This window comes from Phragmites australis, chromosome 12, assembly GCF_958298935.1.
Source record: "Phragmites australis chromosome 12, lpPhrAust1.1, whole genome shotgun sequence".
NCBI classification, from domain to species: Eukaryota; Viridiplantae; Streptophyta; class Magnoliopsida; order Poales; family Poaceae; genus Phragmites; species Phragmites australis.
In genome coordinates, this window is record NC_084932.1 from 29260526 (window position 1) to 29284275 (window position 23750).

The 23750-nt window shown below is 40.5% G+C and overlaps 2 protein-coding genes across 2 annotated transcripts; both read left to right on the forward strand.

The window, feature by feature from the left end:
• The first annotated feature begins 4863 nt into the window (after positions 1 to 4863).
• LOC133886255 (vacuolar protein sorting-associated protein 26A-like) lies at positions 4864 to 9526 on the forward strand. The gene is made up of 11 exons (XM_062326001.1): positions 4864 to 5032; positions 5171 to 5245; positions 5345 to 5419; positions 5518 to 5590; positions 5979 to 6023; positions 7122 to 7233; positions 7330 to 7396; positions 7654 to 7698; positions 8069 to 8124; positions 8225 to 8400; positions 9078 to 9526. The coding sequence occupies exons 1-11, from the start codon at positions 5030 to 5032 to the stop codon at positions 9263 to 9265; spliced, it is 915 nt and encodes a 304-aa protein (XP_062181985.1). The 5' UTR covers positions 4864 to 5029; the 3' UTR covers positions 9266 to 9526.
• Positions 9527 to 17888: 8362 nt separating this feature from the next.
• On the forward strand, positions 17889 to 21556 carry LOC133886256 (E3 ubiquitin-protein ligase At3g02290-like). The gene is made up of 5 exons (XM_062326002.1): positions 17889 to 18229; positions 18902 to 19191; positions 19780 to 20200; positions 20468 to 20577; positions 21195 to 21556. The coding sequence occupies exons 2-5, from the start codon at positions 19072 to 19074 to the stop codon at positions 21219 to 21221; spliced, it is 678 nt and encodes a 225-aa protein (XP_062181986.1). The 5' UTR covers positions 17889 to 18229; positions 18902 to 19071; the 3' UTR covers positions 21222 to 21556.
• The last annotated feature ends 2194 nt before the right edge of the window (positions 21557 to 23750 follow it).

Genomic DNA, 23750 nt, shown 5'->3' on the forward strand with positions numbered 1-23750 from the left:
TCCCCTACAAACGTCAGGCTTTCATCACCATCTGTCATGTTGCTAAGTACATATACAAGAGCACGTACTGGATTCGCTTTTGGTCACTACTCTAAAAGGAGGAGAACAGAGAATCAATGAGGGCGGGATGTTGTCATTTGGAGACCATCTCGATGGACATTTTCGCTAAATTTGAGTGGAGGTTTAGCAATAGAATAAGTGATTATTGATGAACATGTCTGTTTGGTTAAATCTCCTTTCAAGTTGTGTCGTGTGTTGGCCTTTGGGTAGACGGAGTTTACCCTAAAGGCTTAACTTTTGTAATAAGGTTTGGTCATATACATCCTTGGATGTAGAGACGAGGACATTTTCATTAACTTAATGAAATAAACTCCCTTTTCTAAAGCACACTGTGCAATGTCAACTCGTTAAGATCGCTTACATGCAATGCAAGAAGAGTCTGAACATAGAACAAGCCCATAGTAATTTGTTGTGAGGCGCAGGGCAGAGACAAGTGCCTCAATCGTATATAGCATTGCGATTATTCACAAACTTGCGGTTGCAGTGACTGACTTTGTCGGTGATCCGTGTTCGAGAAAAGAAAAGAAAAACTTGTTGTAGCTCTGTTTGATTCTGAGAGCTATCCGACAATGCTGAAACAGGGGAAGAAGCTACACGCATCCATGGACATGATATGCTTTTCAAGCAGATCTTAACAGCTTCTCCAGATCTTGATGCTAGCGGTAGGTAGAAAGTCCTTGACAACAAGGATTTGGTTGAGACATGTAGGAATGTAGCTTTGCAAATAATGCAATATCGGTTATGATCATGCATACATAGAAATCCAGGTAAAGAACACAACAGCAGTTTAACTCTGAAAATCATGCCGAAATCCAGCTCACACGGATTTGATTAGTTATCACAGATGTCGCTCTGTAAATAATGTGAAGTATGGGTTTATTGTGTTCGTGTTTACATGATCATTCAGATTAAGAATGTGCTGACAGGTTAATTCTGACAGTCATGCTGAAATCCAACTTTAGTGTTCTTGTAGTAGCAGTAGAGGAACAGAAGTGAGAAATGAAGACAATGTTTCAGCATGTTAGAAATGATCAGGTTAATTCGATCAACGGTATGTTTGTTGCATTATTGATGAAGGCGAAATCCTGGAAGAACTAGTTCTTAGTAAATTTTGAATAACTGAATATTCTGTCATGTGAGTGGATTTATCACTTGCTTTGCTGCTTCAAAACATGATTTTCACTTGACTTCTTCGAGAAACGGCAACTGAATTCATCAGCTACACAGTGATTCATGACACGAGGCAGCAGTGTGATAGAAACTCTAACACAATATGTGTACACCTACACTTTCTGTTGCCTCGCAAGGGCAAGCGCCTACATTATTGAAACTCCAAATTGCGTTCACGGACAGTTAGAATTCCCTATGCCTCCCAAACCTACGGTCTGTATTTGTTCTCACTCGGATCGAGCCGATAATCCAAGGAAAATTCATGGTGTCAAACAAACAAGTCACATAGATTTAACCTCTGCTGTTGCTGCTGCTGGTGTTGCAGCAGTTGAGGTTTTATTGTACCATGGACAAGCCTTTGCTGCGTGGTGCAAGCAAGAGCACTGCTGTCTAGATACTCCCAACATTTATAGTTTGTGAACCCAAATTACAAGATGCTGCCAAACAAACACGGTACTAGCTATAAAAAGTGAAATTGTACTAGAATTTTCCGTTAAAAAATACTGCACTAGAATGCCAGAGTTGGCATCTCATTTTGAACTATCTCCCCTGCTGATTTCAAAGCATCCATTCAATTTATTCTCTCTTTTGCATAAGAAAACATAGTGGTAAGTTGATGACAGCTTATAATCATAACTTAATCTCATTGGAGGTTGGGGTTCAGCTTGTAGCTTCCAAAAAGCTGAAGCTCCTGAATGAAACGATAATCTGAGCAGCTTCCTGCCACAGCATTTGAATGAATTAGAACAGATACTAGTGTATATTAATGCTCATTAGCCTGCCACCGTGCAATGTTGAGTAAGACGAAGAAACCTTTAGCTAATTCAGATCCTTCTTACACCCAGCTTGATCCAAATAGAAATTAACTAAACAGAATAGGAAAACAGTGTTACATATTTGGTCACAAGATATTTCACTCAACTTCTTTGAGAAACAACAGCTAGGTTCAGTGTATTTGTACACGCCTAAAAGCTAATTACACTTTTGTCCTGCAAGGGAAAAGAGTGAACTCTGCAACTCCATGATCTCACGTGGACATGGCTTTGCTTGGTGGTGGAAGCAGGAGCAATGCTTTCCACGTACCTAGTCTGGATGTAAATAGAGATATTATGCATGGTACCACCAGATGCATTTTTTTTTCATTTTGAAGGAAACTGTAAGGCCCTTTTTTTTAGGAAACCATAAGGGCCATTTATGAAGAGTTTCTAGCGACGGTCCTTGGGCCACTACCTCTTATATAGGCCGCGCTTCCTGGCCGAGGAGGCCTCTTGCCAGCTCATCTAAAGAGACCTAGTTTATGAACAGCATCTCCATATCTTAAACATTACATTGAGCAGCTAAAGCAGTACTCCCAACATTTTTATCTTGTGAAATAAAATTACAAGATGCCTTTGCAATTTTGTATTATGCTATGCATGCTGTACTCGAAGCTATGAACAGCGAAACTGTACTAGAATGCTGGAATTGTCATCTCTATTATATTTGATATTTTTTTCTCAGCTGATTTAAAAGCTTCCTGTCAACTGATTATTCTCTCTTTTGAGAAAATAAAGCACAGTGGTAAGTTGGTTACAGCTTATAACAATAACTTAACCCATAAAGTGGAGGACGTTGGGGTTCAGCCTGTAGCATCCAGAAAGCTGAACCTCCTAGATGTAATTATAAATCTCTCAGCTCCCTGCCACAGCTTCAGGTCTAGAAAAAGATTGATAAAGGATTAGAATCGATATTAGCGTATTTCAACGCTGCTCAAGTGAGAAAAGGAGATCTTCAACCCTTGTTTCCTACAATAGGGAAATGGTGTTCCTTATTTGTTCACAAATACTCACTTGACTACATCCAGAATAACAACTCATCTTATAGAAGCAGCCTGAGAAAAACTCTAATATGGAAATACATCATATTCACTCTCACGCTCAGCAGGTGTACAAGCAGGCTCTGAAACTCCAAATTGCAATCATAAACCACCTGATGAATTCCCTATGTTTCCAAAGCCTATGGCCTATATTTGCTCTCGCTCGGACCAAGCTGATAGCATAATGCAGTCTACACTCTGCAGACAGAAATACTATGCAGGGTTACAGTTTGTTTGTGTGGGGATGCCAGATCACCATGGGCACCGAGAAGCGCTTCTAGCTACGAGCCTACGACCCCTAACTCAGAGACTCAGCTATATGTTTTTCGTTTTGAAGGAATATCACAAGGTGCATTTGTGCAAGGTGCCATCACCGTGGCCTATGGATGCCATATATGGGCGCCGGGATGAGCTTCTATCGACGGCTTGAGTTCCCAATGTTTCCCAAGCCTATGCATGGCTTGCATTTGCTCTCGCTCTGTCCGGGCAATAATATAATACAAGTAAAATGCTTGTTGCTATAGTAACTTCTATTGCTGCTCCTACAGCTGCCGCTGCCGCTGTTGTTGTTGCTGCTGTTGTTGAGGTTTTTATGTGCTGTGGACATGGCTTTGAAGCCTGCTTGGTTGGAAGTCTGGGCAACCTGTCTGGCAGAAACTGCTGCCACGGAGTAGCCTGGAAATTAAGTTGATGATTTTTGCCTGACCAGCTAAGTTATAAGAATATCCGTTTGGTTGGAAGCTTGTGCCTGAGAGCACTAATGACAAAAAAAAATGCGCATAATTGATTCTATTTCTGATTATATGTCTTATTAATATACACTATTACAATATGGGAGCCAAATTAGTGATTTAGATTGTTATTTTTCTCATTACTTAAGATTATTAAAAAGATAAATGTTTCTTAAGTTACCATGTGTATTTAATTAATTTGGAGAGAAAGAGACATTAAAAAAAGATTTCTACAAAGCCATGTAGTTAATTACGCTCCACACAAGATATAAAAACAAAGAGGAGAGGATAATGCCAAAGCTAAATCACGCAGTAATGTGGCCAACAACAAGCTATCCAAAAGAAGGGAGAAAATGAAACAATCTAATGCCAAAGGTAAACAAGCAACATGGTCCATTTAGTCACCAACCAAGTAAATATTAGTAAAATGTCTGTCTATTGTAATAAAAATATAAACATTAGACGTAGTAATATCAATCACAAATTCAAGATATGAAGATGTGGATGCGTCATAAGAGTGTTGTCGAATGAATATATAGGGAGTGATATCGTAGTTTCAAAGGTTAGTTATATCCATGCCACTGCAATTTTGTTGGTTTTAAAATATCACTACAAAGTTGAATATTGTAAATAGAAAAAAGTCATTAAGATTTGTTTCTTCTTCAAGATATACCCATTAAGATTTGCTTCTTATGTGAGATACGTCATTATGTAATTTTTTGACCAAATTGCCATTGCTTCTTCCTTTGCTGGCTAGAGAGAAAGGGAAGAAGGAAGAAACAGGGGTAATTTGGTCCAATAAAATAAAATTACATGATGCCATATCGCAAAGGAAGAAGTAAATCATGATGGCATTATTTATAATTTCCAACTTTGTATTGGCATATTTTAGAACCGGCAAATTTTCAGTGGCATGGATGTAATTGGCCCTAGTTTGAAGCCCATCTGTTGCTGCAGTTGGGCAAGCCATACGAGATGAACGGGGCAGATTCGTCGAGGTTCACCAGATGAACGGCCCAGAACGCATCGCCCGTCCACAAGGCCCACCCAGCAGGCACAGTAGACGGCATCAGCAGCAACAGCCCATCGATTCCTCCCCCTTGACTGAGCCGAAGGCATCAATACGCCGGCGATCTCCTTCCCCGGCGCCGGCGACCTTACTCGGCCGCCTCCTCCGGGATCACCGCTCGCCTCTATCCCCTCAGAAGCAGCCATGGTAATCTGCGCACACGCATCTGATCTTGACCGCTTGATACTTGATTCTTCCCCCTCCAAGACTGCATCTTTAACACCATAGGATGCGCAGAGCTCTATATGGTTAGATCCCACTCTGATTTCCACTTTCCTTGCGCAGAACTACATCATCGGCGCCTTCAAGCCGCCCTGCGACATCTTCGTCACCTTCTCCGATGAGAGGACCCGAAAGCAGGTACCGTCCCTCCGCATTCTTTAATCTTGATGTCGCATGTCATTGTCGGAGTGGCTGCTGGATTGATCGGTCGATTCCGTGGTGTTGTGATTCTTGCAGGTGCCGATCAAGAAGGACAACGGGAAGACGGCCATGGTGCCGGCCTTCCAGAGCCTCGAAACCATAGCCGGAGAGGTAGTAGTAGTGCCAGTGGTGGCGCTTCTTGCTCTATGTTTTTTCTGGTGTGTGAGTTTTGAGTGTGGGGATTAATTTTGTGATGAAATGGTGTGCAGGTGTCCATTGCGCCAGTCCCAGGTAAAAAGCTTGAGCACACGGGTGTGAAGATCGAACTGCTGGGTCAGATAGGTGAAAATTGTGCTACTCCCTCAATTTCTCCCTTGCTCTTCTGATTTATTCTGAACATAGGATTCCTAGTGACTGCCGTAGTGATATAGGGTGCTGTATTAGTATGGCTATGGCTTCAGTTTGTTCAATGTGCTACCTGTTTGTTGAAAAACCAATTTGTTGTGCTGGACTCGCGGCCAGAGTTATCTTGAATTTTCATTATCATGATAAAGTCTAGTACTGCATTGCTGGAGAAAGTGTAAAAATAGGAAGAAAGAAAAAAATTGTTCCTGAGAACTGCTCCTTGTATTGTTTATCTTTGTCCAATGATAAAAATATACCACTGCTCTTTGATACTTTTGATCCTGATAGGTCCTAACATTGTTGTCTGTGATAATTTCTACTACAGAGCTCTATTTCGACAAAGGCAACTTCTATGACTTCACTTCATTAGGTAGGTTATCTCTTGGATTGATTTTTAATATACAGTTGCACAATAGCCCAATTATCTTTTCGATGAGATACCACATCTGCCACAAACTCTTGTTATGTGTTCCATCTTTCTTTTGTTGCCCTAGCACTCGTTAAATTTTAGCGCTGGAGTTGTGGAAATATACTTTAGAATCGAAATGTTTTAGACTTAGTAGGACTAAAATCGAGTATATGAAATGCGATTTCGGTGATACTAGGTATGACGCAGAATGTGTTAATCTCGGTGGAGAGATGGTTCCCAAGGAGAATACCTTCGATATTTGGGATCGATGCTACAGATGGATGGTGATATCGATGAAGATGTTAGTCATATAATCAAAGTCGGATGGATGAAATGACGCCAAGCTGAAAGGTAAGTTCTACAGGATGTCGATTTGGCCCGTGATGTTGTATGACGCCGAATATTGGCCAACTAAAAGGCGACATGTCCAACAGGTAAGTGTAGTAGAGATGCGTATGTTGCGATGGATTTATAGCCATACAAGAAAGGATCGGATCCGAAATGATGATATACATGATAGGACAGGGGTAACGTCAATTGAAGAAAAGTTTGTCCAATATCGGTTGAGATGGTTTGGACATATCCAACGGAGGCCTCTAGAGTCACCTGTGTATAGCGGGATACTGAGGCGAGCTGATAATGTGAAGAGAGGCAGTGGTCGATCAAACTTAACATGGGAGGAGTCTTTAAGAAGAGACTTGAAGGAGTAGAATATCCCAAAAGAACTATCCACAGATAGAAGCCCGTAGAAGTTAGCAATCCACATGTTAGAACTATAACTTATACCTCAGTCTCCTTATACTGTTATTACTTTATTTTTTACTATTCCTAGTACCTTCATTATCATTTTTTTTCTCATCATCTTTTTAGTTGGATCTGGTAGGTTTCATCTCTAGCCTACCCCAACTTGCTTGGGATAAGGCTTTGTTGTTGTTTTATTCATGTGGCTCCTTTACTAAAAATGATTGCACATATACCATAACACTTCTCCTTTTGGAGATAGCTTACTATTTCTCTATGTCTATCGCATCCCATGAAATGCATGTTTTGTCTATGCAGTGCGTGAATTAGATGTTCCTGGTGAAATCTATGAAAGAAAGACTTATCCATTTGAGTTTTCTACTGTTGAAATGCCATATGAGTCATATAACGGGACGAATGTCAGATTGAGGTAAGAAAGACACCTTAAAATTCTTGCAGTATGATTTGCACAGTTATGTAAAAACTTTAGTAACATTGTCTCTAAAGACCGAACTTCATATTGCAGGTACATCCTGAAAGTGACAATTGGCAGAAATTATGTTGGCAATATTGTGGAATCCCGGGATTTCTGTGTAAGTGTGGACTTCATCTCATTGATCTTTAATCTTTTATTTGTGTTGGTCACTGCAATCACTTTGGTATCTCCAACTTGGAACCATTTTGATCTTAATTTCAGTTGATCTTTGGCAGATTAAATGTCACATGACATTCTTTTTTGGCTGTATTAACCCTTTGTAAATTGTTCTTGAATGGTTCCTCGGGATTTCTTCAGGTTTCATTGTTGGTGTTTTTTCTGCACTATTTAGTCATATTTCTATTTTTTTTTCAGGTAAGAAACTACTCTCCTGTTCCCACAATCAACAACAGCATCAAGGTGTGTCCTCATAACTGTATGGCTTAACTTATTCTAAAGCTTTACAATTTGAACTGTGTTGATAGATCATGGTGCTTTTTGGGCTAAGTGATGCTTGTCAAACGTATCAATTAGGGCTTTTACTGTGGTTCAGTTAACAGAATCATATACTGATGGTGTTGCATGTTTCAAGTCTTGTTCAGAATAATATGAACTACCATTTAGTCAAGCTCAAAAAATTATATTAACGTTGATAATTGCTTAAAGAGAAGAGCAGAGTACACGCTAGTAGATTGACTGGTGAGTTGATGATAGCACCAGTTTACATAACTTTTGTTGCTTGCATGTACCCTTATAATGTGATGAGTATAATTGATCATGCCTTTTTCAGATGGAAGTTGGCATTGAAGATTGCTTGCATATTGAGTTTGAGTACAGCAAAAGCAAGTAAGCACTAAATAACATTTTGACAGTCTGTTCTTATGGTCACCCTGTTTGGCAAGTCCAGAATTCTGATATTCTTTGCTACGGATCAAACGTGACTCAGGTATCATCTCAAGGATGTCATTGTAGGAAAGATTTATTTTCTTCTAGTCAGAATAAAGATAAAGAACATGGAGCTTGAGATTCGTCGTCGTGAATCTACAGGATCTGGTCCTAACACATATGTTGAGACTGAGACACTAGCGAAATTTGAGCTGATGGATGGTGCCCCAGTTAGAGGTATTACTCAGATTTTCTTTCCCTCTCGAATTTTTCGAAGGCATACATAAGTTTCAGGCAAACTTGCTGTCACTTGCCTCAATTCATAACCGTTAGTGGTAACCTATAAACATTGTTTGGTGTCCATTGAGATGCCTACATCTTATCTAAGTAGATATTCTACTTACTGGGTGTTGGAATCGATCCTACGAGAGGTGGGTTGTAAGAACACATATGAGCCCACATTGGACACTGCTAGCAACTTCTGATGTTTATTCAAACACCTAAAAGTCTATAGCTGCTAACAGTTTACTATATGAGTTTTCTCACCACCAGCAACTTCTGATGTTTTATTCAAACAACCAAAAGCCTATAGCTACTAGCAATCTCTACTATTGGATGATCGCTGTCAGTAACTTCTAATGTTTTTTCAAACACCCAAAAGCCTATAGCTACCGCAACCTCTTCTGCTTCTTTGAGCTCATCATCCAAAGGTGTGCTCTACTGGGAGGGGTGCTGCCCTATTTGTAGCAAAAGCAACCGGTTACTGTCACTACAGTACGGTGGTTCGTTACCACAGGACGGAGTTTTGGCACAGTACCGCTACCTGTTGCTACAGTACCGACATCAGAAAAAAAAACTACACACAAGTATTATACTAACACTGGGTTCTGAGGTTACCTAAAATCATTGTGCAGGAGAATCTATTCCAGTGAGACTGTTCTTGACTCCGTATGAGCTAACCCCGACTTACCGCAACATAAACAACAAGTTCAGCGTCAAGTACTACCTGAATCTGGTACTTGTTGATGAGGAAGACCGGAGGTACTTCAAGCAGCAAGAGATCACAATGTACCGCCTTCTGGAAACTCCAGAGTCTTCATAGAATCCCACTGTTGAGACTTGGGACTGGCCAGAGGCATTTCGACATGCCGCTAGAATGCACCTGTGCTAGAAACGTAGATTGATGTGCCTTCCTTCATGTATATAACTCTCCAGAAGAGCAATGCGGTTTCAGTGTGCTATGTAATGTTGCGTCATTTTATTTGACCTTTTAACCCGTTCAATCTTTGTAGGATACAGCCATGAAAAATGCTTGTATCTATGTGCCTTGACCTTGTAATTCGTTTCTTGTTATTGTTCGACATCTGAGGGGAACCATGTCTGGTGTTTATATTTGCTTCATGACTTAAGTTTGTTGGAAGTAAGTGACGATGTGCTATGTCTCTACCACTATTTTAGTTCCAGAACACAAGCATTTCAATCAAAGCTCATTGCATGATTTAGGCTATGTTTGTTTGAGTTTTTAGCTGGCTTCTCATCCCTCGAAGCTAGAAGCCTAAATAAACCGCTCGTGACTGAAAGGTGATTTTAGGGTTTTTGCCGCTTGCCATCTCCCATCAACGCTCCCGCTCTCTAGGAAGGTATTCTGCTCTGCATTTGCTCCTCATGCCGCCTGTCTCGTCTCCTCCTTCTGGAGGTGTGATTTGGATATGTGGATTTGGTTGTCATTGAAAGATTTGTGTTCTACCTCCTGTACTAATTTGGATATGTGAAAATCGTTTCGTAATTGCATTGATTAGTTGACATCTACGTCCCCAGGAAGTGATATGTACCTGCAGTCATGTTCTTTGTTTAAGTTTATCACAATCTATAGTGCTTTCAGTTTGGTGCAGGGCCGGCCCGGGGGTCGAGCGGGGTGGCCACCCTGGGCCCCCAAATCCCAGGGGCCTCATATGTATGATGTATCAGTATCACAGTACAGTCTACATATTTTGGTCCGGGCCAAAAGAATTAATCAAGCTTGTGCTGATCTGGTCCGGCCTAAAAGCAAAAGGAAGGTATGGGACTGGGCGTCTCATCGTCTGGCACTCGGCGGCATTGCGGCAGCGGTGCCGAATCGCTGATCTCTCATGATCTCATCTAGTCGCTCTCCAGCGTCTCGTTGAGGCGCCATCTCCTCGACTCCCGTCAGGCTTGCTCGGCTGCTCCGAAGGACGCCAGGACCGCAGGCCGCAGCCTCCGCAGCCACGCTGCTCGCCTGCTCACGACTGAGTTCTGAGTCCTGGCATCAAGAATACGTGATCCGTTTTGGCTCCTGCCTCCTGAGTCCTGGCGAGTGGCTCCTGAATACGTGATCCGTTTGGCTTCTGCCAACCGGAGCTTCTAATTTAATCGCAGTAAGATGTAAGCCGATAATTGGTGTTATAGGTTCTAATTTAATCATGTGGTTATATGTTATTATCTAATTGCGTTAATTGGTGTCGCTTGATTTTGATTATTAGGGTTGAGGCCTTCGTCTCCGTGACTGATCGTGAATTCGTGATCGATAATTCGGCAATCGGCATTCGGTGAGACGGTGACTCGGCTTAGACGTCTAGTTGGTGATCCTTTCATTGTTTCATCCACTAATGTAATTTTTTTTCGATTTTTAGCATGTTCTTGATATCATGTCTTCAAGAAATAATGCATCTGGCAGTGAAAAAAGGAAAAAAGAAAGCGAGCAGATGAGTTGATAGAATCACATAAATGAGCCATTGATAATTTTTTTAAGAGCAATACGGGCAGTTTAAGGAACCCGGATGAGTTAGTGATAGTTGCTGTGGAGGAACAACCTAATGGAAATTCAGAAGACCAAGTCCCTACAGAAAAAAAATATTAACACCAATAAGGACGATAACAATGTGAGTGATCATGAGCATATATTTAATTCATCTGCCAGTGTTGATAAACAATTGATTTTCCTATGGATATCTGCGATCCATGAAATTTGGGTAATCTTGATAACAAAGTTAAGGATATATTAGTTGAGACGGGACCTATAAGAGAAGAAAATCTTAAATTCTCTTTAGATGGTAACTAAAGATATTTTTCATATGCTTATTATTGCATAATAATGAGCAATGGAGAGTTACATGATAGAAAATGGTTCTTTTATTCTAAGCATGTTGACAAAATGGTTTGCTTCTGTTGTAAGATTTTCAATTCTAACAATAGCAAGAGTTCATTAGGAGATAATGGATTTAGAGATTGAAGGCATCTCAGCGAAAGGCTCAAAGAACATAAAACTAGTGTCGAGCATATTACTAGTATGAACTCTTGGAATGAATTAAGAACTAGATTGAGCAAAAATAAAACAATTGACAAAGATTTCCAATAGAAAATCACAAAGGAGAAAGAACAATTGAAGCAAGTTTTGTTACTAATAGTTGCTATTGTGAAATATCGTGGTAAACGAAATTTGGTTTTTAGAGGATCCAATGAGAAGCTTTGCAATGACAATAATGGTAATTACTTAGTTTGTGTTGAGATGATTGCAGAATTTGATTTGGTAATGCAAGACCACCTTAGGCATATTCAAAATAATGAAATTCATTATCATTATCTCAGTCATAAAATTCAGAATGAGTTAATTTTTTTTTTTGGCTTCCAATGTTACAAATACTATTTTAAAGAATATCAAAGAGGCTAAATATTTCTCCATTATCCTTTATTGTACCCCAAATGTGAGTCATGAAGAACAAATGACTTGATAGTTCGATGTGTTAATATGTCTGAGAGGAAAACAAAAAATTGAGAGTACTTTTTGGGGTTCTTGAATGTGGATGACACATCTAGTTTGGGGCTTTTTAATGTATTGCTTGAGTCCATGAAGTCTTTCGGTCTTAATATTAATTATATAAGGGGTCAAGGTTATGACAAAGGTTCAAATATAAAAGGAAAACACCAGTGGGTAAAAAATGGTTACTTGATATCAATCCAAGAGCTTTGTATATGCAATGCGTCTGCCACAGTCTTAATCTTACTCTTTGTGACATGGCAAAATCATGTGTTAAAGCTGTTTCATTTTTCGGTATTGTGCAACGAATATATGTATTATTTTCTGGTTATACTAAAAGATGGAAAGTTTTGCTTAACTATGTTCCAAGTTTAACTGTAAAATCATTAAGCAATATCGGTTGGGAGAGTCGAATCAATAGTGTTAAAGAAATTAGATATCAAGCTTCTCATCTAATGACCGTTAGAGGTAACACTTTTTTTAATACCTAGAATATTGTCTTTGCAATTGATATATAAATATTTTGAAGTTTATATTTAATGGGCTTCCCATTTTTAGTTTCGTCCAGGCCACCAAAATGTCAGGGCCGGCACTGGTTTGGTGTTGAGGTTGAGTGATGATATGTCTTAACAATTCCAACTTATGATAGTGAAAATTTGTCTAGTTATATGGTAGTGATTTGTAGCGTTATTTTCTTGATTTGATCTATTTATCTTACTCGAGGGCTATGCTAACATTGATTGTTGCTGCAATTTGTTTGAGGTTCTTATATTGTTTGGTTTCGCAGGGTGATGCTTTGGACAGGCTGTGGCAGAAGAAAAGGGTTGAGATCAAGCAATAGATGAATTTGCATGGAAGGTTTTGCTAGACTAGATCATTATCAAGTCCAAGTAACCCTTGAAAAATTTGTTATGGCCGTTTGTTTTACCTATTAGTCTATGTTGGGTATGTTGAGAGAATAGTCTTGTGTTATACTCTGGAGAATATGTTTCAAGTCTGAATTGCCTGTTTACTTCTCTAGAATACACGTTGTTTTCTTGGTAAACAAAGCCCAGTATTATGCAGTGATCTTGCAAGGCAACAACCAGTTGCATCCTTGAAAAACGAATAACCTGCAAGATTATTGTTAGATGAATACTTCTGCATCGCTCTTCCTTTTCCATTGTAAAGTAAGATCTAATCTATGTTTGAAGGGAATTCCAAATTACCACACTTTAGGATAGGTGTGCGGCAAGATCTTTGGGCTTGTGATGACTAGGGCTTTGTTTGGTTGCAACCCTAGAGGGAAGTTCCGCAATTCTAAAAAATTATTGAGCTCTAAAATCCTTTATCTTCATCTACATCTTGGATGAGCTAACTTCAAATATAGTGTTTAGTTCACAAAAAGAAAGAAAGAAAAAGACATCGATTGATTCATTGAGTCGAATTTGTTAGTTTCATTCATTAACAAAATGTAAGCTTATGCCTATTCGGGTGCCACCATTTTTGTGATGTTACAATATCGACTTAGATGTTACGGTTGATGCCTATTCAGGTGACACCCATTATGCTAATGATATTCCCAGCTCATTTCTCATTATCTTGAATATCTTTGTGCACTGAGTCCTTTCAACGGTAGAGCCGCTTTCCCACTTTCAGGTGTCAGAGCCTATTTTAGATGAAGCTGGCTTCTGGGTAGCAGTGCCAACCTTTAGATGAAACCCAGACCCTTGTGAATCCAGGTGACAGAGCTAGGCTTCGGATGGATCACGTGATCTCGCGTATCAGAGCCAATCTTCAGATTAATCACAACTTAGTATGGACTAAGTACAAGGAGACGTGGCTTATAGAGACCATACTTATACAATGAAACTCAACACTTTATTAATAGCATCTTAATATAACACAAGACTCCTACACTTCTCTTTATAGTAGCTATTCCGACCACTCTACTACTGAGGACTCACCATAAAAACTCCTAGACTCTACAACATATCATGACAACTTTGCGACGCTTATGATGGCTATTCCTACTATGACTTATGGTATGGTGACACCTACTTGGAATTCTTTATGCCATGGTATGAAAGTGATGGGGAGCACCCCTATTTATAGGTGCTCATGATCATTGGAATGTTAACAAGTGGCATTCCACACACTTCTCACAAATATCCAAACTCCAGAAATTTTTCCATCTTTATTTAAAATCTAGATATTTTCTACCATGCCAAAATATCTAGCTCTAGAATTTTTCTTACTTTGCCATGAAGCATGGCAACATGACTCATGTATGTTCACAATCTCTCTAGAAGTTTCCCAAGTATGCATTAAACTTTTTAAATATTACATATTTATTATTCAATTGACATCAATATGGGGGGTAGATGATAGTAATAGAGCAGTAAATGCATAATATATTGTGATCTTGATGCAAGTTTGGTGAAAGGAACAAAAATAGGTATTCCTGATGGGAAGTGTACTATTGATAGGACCAACAATAAAAAATAAATAAATGATAGCTTTGGTAATCTAATCAGATTATGAAGTCTCCTTTGGATAACATAATATGATCTAAAAAGATAAAATCAAAATAAATGTAAGTAAAAACATTAAGCAAACTTGCATGGTATAACGTGATCTATCAACAACTTCTGGGTACTATAGTGAGCAAGAATAGTTTTTTCATCAATCCAGTTTAAATAATTATATTGCAAATGAATTTTTGGAGATACATCCTAAAAACAAATTAGGTCAAGTTTGTGCTCCTCGACCAGATCTTCTAAAGCAAAATTCTCTCACATAGCTTATGATCTTCATGCCTGCAAATATTGTACATCATGACAGTGAATGACTCATGGTCCTTAGCATACAGTTATGCAGAAGTAGTATTATAGGCACATATCAAACATAATTATACGATCCCATAAGAATTAAAAGTGGATCATTTGGAGAAAGGCAAATCATACCATATGAATCCAAAAAACCCATAGAGAATTGGGGCAACCTCTTCTGATTGGGGGTCTTTCTCGTCATGTGCAACAAACTTTAAAGTCAATACACCCGAAATATCCTAAGTTGGGCTATAAGATATAGGACTAATGAGTTTATCATATATATCTAATAGACTCCTCTCTGCAGAAAATGATGGGATTTCACACCTATTTATCAGTACAAGGGTTGTATTCTTTTTCAAAGATCAATCATAGGAACTAATCTCAACAATGTTGTATGTACAATCAATCTCAACGCAAGTGCACATCTTCAATGCAGCCTTAACCTTTAATGACGATTCATGTAAACCTACGAGCACAATCACAAACGAAGGTCGTAAAACAGAAAGTAGCCTGCAAAGTGCATCTAGTTTGTCATCAGATCCTTCAATTCTTACAAAAACATTCTTGGGAAAGCTAATTCTCTTATCGATCTCTCTTTTTAACGCAAAAAAAAAAACAACACTGCATTAATATGTTAACATTTATTAATGCAAAATACACAAATAGAACAAACATACCATTTTTTTTAATCACAGTCTTCCGGTTGTAGGCATCATTGATACGAAAAACAGGAAAGCCCCATATATGAGATGAACAGGTTCTAAGACTTCTTTGATGTCATTCTCTGGTGAGTATGATTCTCTAGCCATCTCATCAACCACAGAAAGCAACCCCCCTAGTTTCCCACCTGCACCTAAAAACCTTGTATTCCGTAGCAACTTGGATGAAAGCCATGCGTAAGTCTGGGTATGTAGTTGCAAGCAGATACCGGATTCCAGTGAAGAGCTCATAATTATCTTTTTTGTCAGTTGCGACATCTATTTTCTCAATCATCAGCTAAGACCTCATAATCATCTTTCCCCCCTTGTGTTCAGTAATATTGTTATTGTACCAAACTCGAGTGACACATGACACCAATAACTTGCATGGTACTGTAATTAACATATCACATAATGCTGCATATAGTTTTTTTATTCAACATGTATATTTTAAAACTCTTTACTCACTTTTCTTGTGAAGTTCGCACTTGATGGAGCATGCAAAATAACATATGTCTGGTCACTTGTTATGAAGAAGCTGCTAGAAAGAGCATTCTTGTTTTCATAAAGAAGGACATTGTGGGGGCATGGTTGGACATGAATTCTCAAGCAAAGGGCCATCTTTGCAAAAGTTCATGGACATATGGTCAAATAGTTCACACAAATTTGTTAGCAAAACTGAAAAGTTGGGTCAATCTGAGACACATGGATTTTGCATGAACTACATGGTAAATAAGTACTTATAATCCCTATATATCCTATAAAATTCTTGCATTCCAAATGAGATCTATAGCGTTGACATGGAAGCATTTTGTGAGTGTCAAATAAGCAACTAAGTAATTTGTTCATGTAAAGACTAAAGAGTGGTTGCTTTTGGGGTAACCATGAACACAAGTTGCACATAAAAGTTGCTTGATCTTTCATAAGCACATGTTAGAACCAGTTCGTTTTGAGCATGTAGATGTATGATAGTATGAGTAAGTGTTTGGTGGACTATGCACAGTGTTTGACTGTTGAATGTATAGGTTGGGATGGTGGGTATGGTAGACTGAATATTGGACTATTTTTTACTGGTGTTTGATTGCCATTAGCACACAACGCATGAAGGGGAAGCGATGTAAGAGCCAATGTAGATCGATCTAGCAAGACAAGTGCACAGGGCTAGGTTAAAAGAAAAAAAACAACCGTGGAAACCTATCAAGACTTTCATTGACGACTTTCTTTTCAAGAAAAATCTAACCATGAAGATCTAGCAATACCTTTATCAACAATTTTTCTTTAAAAAGAACGTTCATTGACAACTTTTGAGAGCACAAAATTGTATCTCACCCAATTTAATCATCTAATTAAAAAGAGGAAAAAAACATTTGCACCGGTTGCCAAGTTGCCAAATGAAGAGGTAGTTTGTGCAAATGTTTCACCTCAACTTCCGGACAAGCTCGACCTATCTAACACATGTGAATTAGTACTCTGAGGGTGTAGAGCTCGATTTGGTTGTAAGTGCTCGATTTGGTTTCAAGGAGGCTGATTTGGGAAGCGAGCAGCTCGATCACAAAGTTGCCATGGAGGTTCAATGGTGAGCTTGATCATGAGCAGAGGGCAGCAAGAGCGAACAAAGCTTGCCCTAGAGATGTCAATAGGGAATTTCTCATCGGGGAATGGCTCTCTATTCTTGTCCCCGCACGAAAAAAAAATTCTTGTTCCCGTCCTCGCTCCTGCTCGCGAAGACTATTTTCTCCCTATCCCTATCCCCGCACGGGGAATGGAGACCTGACGAGGAACCCGTCTCCGCCCACCTAGATCGAGGCAGCCCACTAGGCCGACCCACACCATGCCACGGCGCCAGGCCGTGCCTGACTAGGTTGCGCGCTAGCGTCCGCCTAGGCCAGTCGCGCACGCCTAGGCCACCATCGTTGGATCGAAACGGATCCCCGCGGGAAACAAGGACAGAGAATACTTCCTCATATCCGATAGGATATAATTTGTACCATTTATATTCTAGCAGATGACAAAATCTCCTCATTCCATCTCCTAATAAAATTTTTTTCATAGAAATTAGAGATCGGATCCTCATTGACATCCCTAGCTTGCCCACACGCACAGGGCAAGCAAAGCAAATCCTTGCTCTGCTAGGCGAGTTTGGCCCGGCAAACGAGGTTCTTAGTTGGAGCCGACCAACAATCCTTACATGGCGGAGACCGCCCTTGCATCGACATCCACCCGTAGACATCAGGACTCATGATCCTTCCACGTCGCCACAACGCCGCCACTCCACTCCACGCCATGATGCCACGCCGCCGCATCGTCAAAGCTCCGCCTCACGCGTGCTCAACACGCGCAACCCCATCAAATCCTTTCGCCGTCCCCTCCCCTGTTCCCAGAGACGGAAGAGAGAGAGAATCTGACCACCCCTCGCTGCGACGGAGTCAGCGCGACGCTGCGTCGTCTCCTCTGCTCTCGTTGGCGACTCATTCGCGTGTCGGCGTGGGCGTCACTGCCACGACGCCGGTGCTTTAACGGGTGCCCCGCGAGGGACCCGATAAGGCTCGCCTCGTCCGGCTCTGGCTTCTTCTACCTATAAAGAAACAAACGGGAAGCAGCTAGAATCGTCGCAAGGAACAGCGCCGAATCCACCCCCAAATCTGGCACTGCCGGCCTGCCCGCCACGCTGGGATCTTTCCTTTTTCCTCAGCCGATCGGTCAACGCGACGCGAGCAAGAATATCGCGTTATCGCCTGCCATCTCTCGAGGTTTCCGTAAACCCGGCCTCCCTCTTGCAGGTGAATCCCTTGTCGCCCCTTCTCCTTCTTCTTCCTCCTCCTCTCCCCGGATCCTACCTTCGTCAGTTCTTGATTTTGTCTGGGGGGACGGATTGGTATCGGGATCCTACCTTCTTCGAGGCGGGAGAGGTGGGTGATCGGGGAAAGGTGGGATTTTGGTCTCGTTTCCGAGGGGGTTTCGCGGGGCTCCGTTGTGGAAAGGTTGGATTTTTGGAGGGCATGGTGGCGCTCCTGGGTAGGCGAGGCAAATTTTTGTCTTCTCTGTTCTGTTTGGGATGGGGATTGTTCTCTGGTCCTCTGGTATTGGATGATCTGGTGATTTTTTTTTCTCGGAAATAAACTGAGTACAGTCGATTTGGGTGCCGCCATGATCAGTTTGAGTTTGGAACAGAGTGGATTGCGGTCTTACGCTATCTTACCAGAAACATAGCTGGATGGAGTTTAGGGGATGGGAAATGGGAATTTTATGTATCGTATATTTTAATTTTTTATCAGAAATATAGTTGAATGGAGATTATGGGATGGAGATTATGGACTGATATTTTATCAGAAATATAGTTTACGAGTCTCAATGTGCAAAAAAAGACGAAACTTTGTTGTCAATTCTAGATTTTGGTGGATGCATTTTACCCAACAACTTGTCCGAAATGACCTTGTTGCTTCCATTGATAGGTGTCAACGACCATTTGCTTCTTTCGACCCCTCTTTGCAGTGAAGGATTTGGGATTTGGAAGACTTGGATTGCACATCAGTTTCCTGCCTTGGAATATTTGGTAGCTGGTTGGACTCGGTGATTCTATAGTTCTGGTTCAAGGAACTTCTTTGTGAGGTTTCCTTGGATTATGGGAGCCTTCTGTTCATGTCTGCAGGCTGATCATTCCGATCACCATGGGAACAACACGTCTTCAGCGTTTAGGAACTGCATGTGCCTCGGATGTTTTACCCAGCAGTTGATCAATGCGGTATGCTCTTCTCTTCTTGGTTACATGAGAATGATTAGTTGATATTTATGGCTTCAAATTATCTCAGTCCTACAAGATTAGGCGTCATTTTATAGTGCAAATAGAGAATTTTGTTAACCATTTCTGTCAAATCCGAAGGTATCCCGTGGTAAATAATTGAAAACTAAACAATGACAATAATCATTTATCATATCTCAGAAATAGTTGAAAACTTGTTTCGAAGAATGAATAGTGGAGAACTTGTATACACAATACTGTTCTCATTGTAACAATGTATTCTTTCTTCCAGTCGCTTGGCAAAGATTGATACATGCTACAGTAGCAAATTCTGATGTGTACGGTTTATCAGTTTAAACTTTAAACGATCCTGTAATTCTCGAGTAGCTAGTCCTTTCGTAAAGAATATGAAGTGTGTTTAATAGTCTGATAGCAATCATGGGGTCACTCTTCTACAAAAAATAGGTGTTCCACACTTCCACTAAATTAAACTGATTTTTATCTGATGCAATAATTACCTTATTAATATATGTTGAGCTGATACAGATAGGAAACCATTACATTTTGATCTTGCTTGTTTTTTGTTTTCAGTACACTGTTTTATTCCGAGGTGGAGAGGTGCATGCTGTTTCTCAGGCTATAGAAGCCACTCCAGTTGATTCAACTGAAAGTTCCTTTGATACATATTGCTCACCCCCAAGACCGCTGGCCTACGATGATCCACGATTTTCCCCTCGATTTTCCCCTCCTGTTTGTGACTTGTTTGCATTGAGGCGTGACACCTCAAGCCAATCCCCAGAGGAATCGGAACCACTTAGAGCTAATGATGATGTGGAAATGGAAACACCAAGCACAATAGACAAGTCAAGTAAAACAAACTATGATACAAAAATGAAAAGATGCAGCTCTGCATATGGAGGGAGGCTGCCACCAACAAAGGAACATGAAAGTTACTTCACCTACTTCTCCCCATCTGCTGAAGATGAAGATGTCTGCCCAACGTGTCTTGAAGGTATTACTTGCTAATTTTCATTCTTCAGTCAGTGTATTGGAAAGATGTCTTTTGTATTTTGCAAAATGCGATAATTTACTTTCGTGAAACATGATGGGCTATACACAATTTCCATCATATTCATGATGTTGTGGTCACAGGATTTATGCCGGTTAACTGAAATGTACTCTCAACCATGAAATAACCTGATATTAGCATTGCTAGTGTTTTTTCTTTGAAATTTTGTACCCTTGTTCTCACTACTGTTATATGATCACTAAATTGCAGATTATACTTCTGAGAATCCTAGGATAGTAATGCAGTGCTCACACCATTTCCACCTTGGCTGTATTTATGAGTGGATGGAAAGAAGTGAAGCATGCCCTGTTTGTGGCAAGGTAATTTGGTTTAGCTCTTTATCCTCTTGATTTTATTAGTACCAAATCAAAATGATTTTACACATTGTTCTACTATGAGGTCCGTAGCATGAATTTACTGTGGAGCAATGTAGACATTGAAGCCATCTGTCGTATTTGTATTCTTTTACATGCTATCAGTGTTAAAGAATGAACCTCCAACTCCAGCGGTTTCATACTAGTCATTGTATCCCTGGAGGCCCCCTGCTCTCTCTCTCTCTCTCTGTCTGTGTTAAGATTGTTGGAACATTTGGATTATACTGTGTGTATTACAGATGTGACACAGATAGGAAGGGGAATGCTATTTTTGGCAGAAATGTACTCACCTGGCCACCCAATCCATTTGTTGATTAATTAGTAAAAATTAATGAAGCAGGACAATTGGTGAAAGATGGAACATAGATCCTTGCTGTGTTATTATATCTAATTTTTGTGGATTGTAAGTTACCTTTGTTGTCTAAGGTTTTAAGCAGTAGTAACCTCCAACAAATAAATGCTTATAGCTTATGGCTATCGCAGTCTATTATACCATTCTTTCACACTGTGTTTCTTGTACGGACTCTTAATTGACCTCTAACTTTCTCATTAATCCTATGCAGAAAATGGAGTTCGATGAGACAACTTAATCCTCTGGCTGGACTTGAAACATTGGATTAACAACCTCTCATATGGTAGTAGCCCAGCAAATTCTCTGTATATACGCCCTGTAAGTAATGAATCAGTAGTGTGCTCCTCTTCGCCACACCGGTGTTCTTGAAATGCTGGAACGGTGCACATAAACATTCTTTTTATTTTCTTTCAAATAGACAGCAGGGGAAAGTTTTCCCCTTTTGTCTGTCTGGGCCCCTGCGTTGCTGAGACTCGGAGGCGCCTTGATCTTCTGGTGATAGTTTCACCAGAAAGCTGTAAAATTAACTACCTTTGTTCATATAATCATATGAAATCCCGTGGTTCTGGGGTACATCTTGGTTCCTGCAATAACTGTTTGGCTCCAGATAATGAATTGCTCCATGGCATTGTAGTGGTTCCATGGGATTGGATCTATGAGGTGTGCTACTTTTGTGGTCTTGCTGATTGTGATCCATGGTGACAAACCAAGAGTGATTGTAGTTTGATATTCTCCAGATGATCCTTTTTTCGTATCATTTCTCGGTCCGACCCTTGTAAGTCTGGGGGGGTGATTGTCAATGAGGTCGGTCTGCCTTGTTTGTAAGCGAATTCTGTCATTCATTTCACCATGAGTTGTTCAATCCGGCAAAATTTTGAGGATAAGCTGTGTACTGTACTGGTGTGTTAAAGTGGCGTACGAATTGATCGATGTTGCTGGTCTGATGGCACCACATGCACGGGTTTGGACTTTGGAGTTGTAAGGTGGTGTAGGGTTCTGAATTCTGCTTGCAGTTGCCTTCTTTTTTCGCTAGCGACAGTACACAGGTTAACAAGTTGGAAGCTGTAGGCAACCATTATATCTAGTGCATCAAAATGTGACAGCTTCCAAGCATTTGCAACTGCAACATTATCCTTATACATAGGTGATGGGAAGAAGGCTGCCTTCTGGCCATCGGCATGGTTACAGGGACTCCAAAAACTATGGCGCCCAGCATTTTTGCAATATCAAGGAACAAGAGCAGAAAGGTATATGAGGCTTTGCAAAACAACCACTGGATTCAAGACATCAACCTTGCAGCAATCACCTCTACCCGAATACTTGCTGAATTTGTTCGATTGTGGGAGAAAATACAGCAGGTACAACTCACGCCGAACTCCCCAGACGAGATCACTTGGAAATTCACAGCCAACTGGGAATACTCGGCAGCCTCGGCATATCAAATTCAGTTCCAAGGCTCCACCCTTACGTACATGGAACAACTCATTTGGTGCGCATGGGCTCCATTTAAATGTAAATTCTTTGCGTGGCTCGCCTTTCAAAATAGGCTCTGCTGCCGATAGATTGATCAATCAAGGTTGGCCTAATTAGACTGCATTTGATGAGACTGCATCTTTTCTGCTCCACCGATGAGACTGCATTTCACTTATTCGTCAGGTGTAGGTTCTCAATCACATCTGAGATTTAGTCTACGCATTGTTAGCTGAAATTGGATTCACACAAGGAGCGCCCATGAAGGCACTGCGGTCAGTTATCATGCTAGGAGCTTTGGAAGGAGTGCAATGCTCGAACTTGCCAGCGAAAGCAGATGACGACCCAAGCGCTTTTCGCAAAAATAAAGGAGGAAGCAAGAGCATGGTGTCTGGCATGAGCAAACAGACTTGCAAACATTATCCCTAGCTTATAGCTGAGCGTTGTACATCTACTTTTTTTTTTTTTTTGGCTTCGGCCTTTAACTTGTTCTCCTTCTCTTTTAATAGAAAGCCTGGCAGACCTCCTGCCAGAAGCCTGGCAGACCTCCTGCCAGTTTTTCGTTTCAAAAAACATTATCCTTATAGAGCCTTTGACACAATTTCTGATGAACAGACCCAAGAACAAGCATAAAAGGCATGTATAAAATGCAGCATCCAAAGAGATCAAATCTATTAACTGTTACAGACAAGTCAATTTTTGATACTCGTATGAGCAGCTGCAGACCACACAAGACAGTAACACACCAATAAAATTACAGAGATGAGCAATTCCTTTAGCATCCATGGAAACATAGAACGAGCAGGTCATGAACTACAAACTAGGCATCTGAAGACGCGCTGCTGTTCTTGAGCAAGCTCAGCTCTGAAGTCTGAACCGAAGGTGACCATCACTTGTCGCCACCGAAGAGGTAGTCTAGCTTTGGGTTGTCAATGAGTCAAGCTGGAGCGAGCCCGTCGTCTCAAGCTTAAGTTTGATAGAAATTCGAGTCAAGCTTGATTCAAGCTAAAGATCTAGTTGAGCTTAGAACTAGACTTGAGCTTAGCTTGTTAGGGTCTCGAATCAAGCTCGAATCGAGCCAAGAGCGAGTCGAATTCGAGTAGCTTATGAGTCTCAAGCTTTTTTGATAGCACTATCTATGAGCCATATATGCAGTCACGTAATATTGAGGTTAGACGATTAGATATTGGGTTAGATGGTGAGGTTAAAAAAAATAAACTTGGCTAAAGTAAATATACACCGGCTTTTCTCGACGAACAATAGTTGAAGTTAGCCGAGCTTTTGATGAACTATTTGA

Coding starts and splice junctions, on each gene's coding strand:
- LOC133886255 (XM_062326001.1), top strand. Junction 5,246..5,344: donor ATGAGAGGACCCGAAAGCAG/GTACCGTCCCTC, acceptor TGATTCTTGCAG/GTGCCGATCAAGAAGGACAA. Junction 8,125..8,224: donor TTTGAGTACAGCAAAAGCAA/GTAAGCACTAAA, acceptor AACGTGACTCAG/GTATCATCTCAAGGATGTCA.
- LOC133886256 (XM_062326002.1), top strand. CDS start 19,072: ATGGGAGCCTTCTGTTCATGTCTGCAGGCTGATCATTCCGATCACCAT. Junction 20,201..20,467: donor CTGCCCAACGTGTCTTGAAG/GTATTACTTGCT, acceptor ACTAAATTGCAG/ATTATACTTCTGAGAATCCT. Junction 20,578..21,194: donor CATGCCCTGTTTGTGGCAAG/GTAATTTGGTTT, acceptor AATCCTATGCAG/AAAATGGAGTTCGATGAGAC.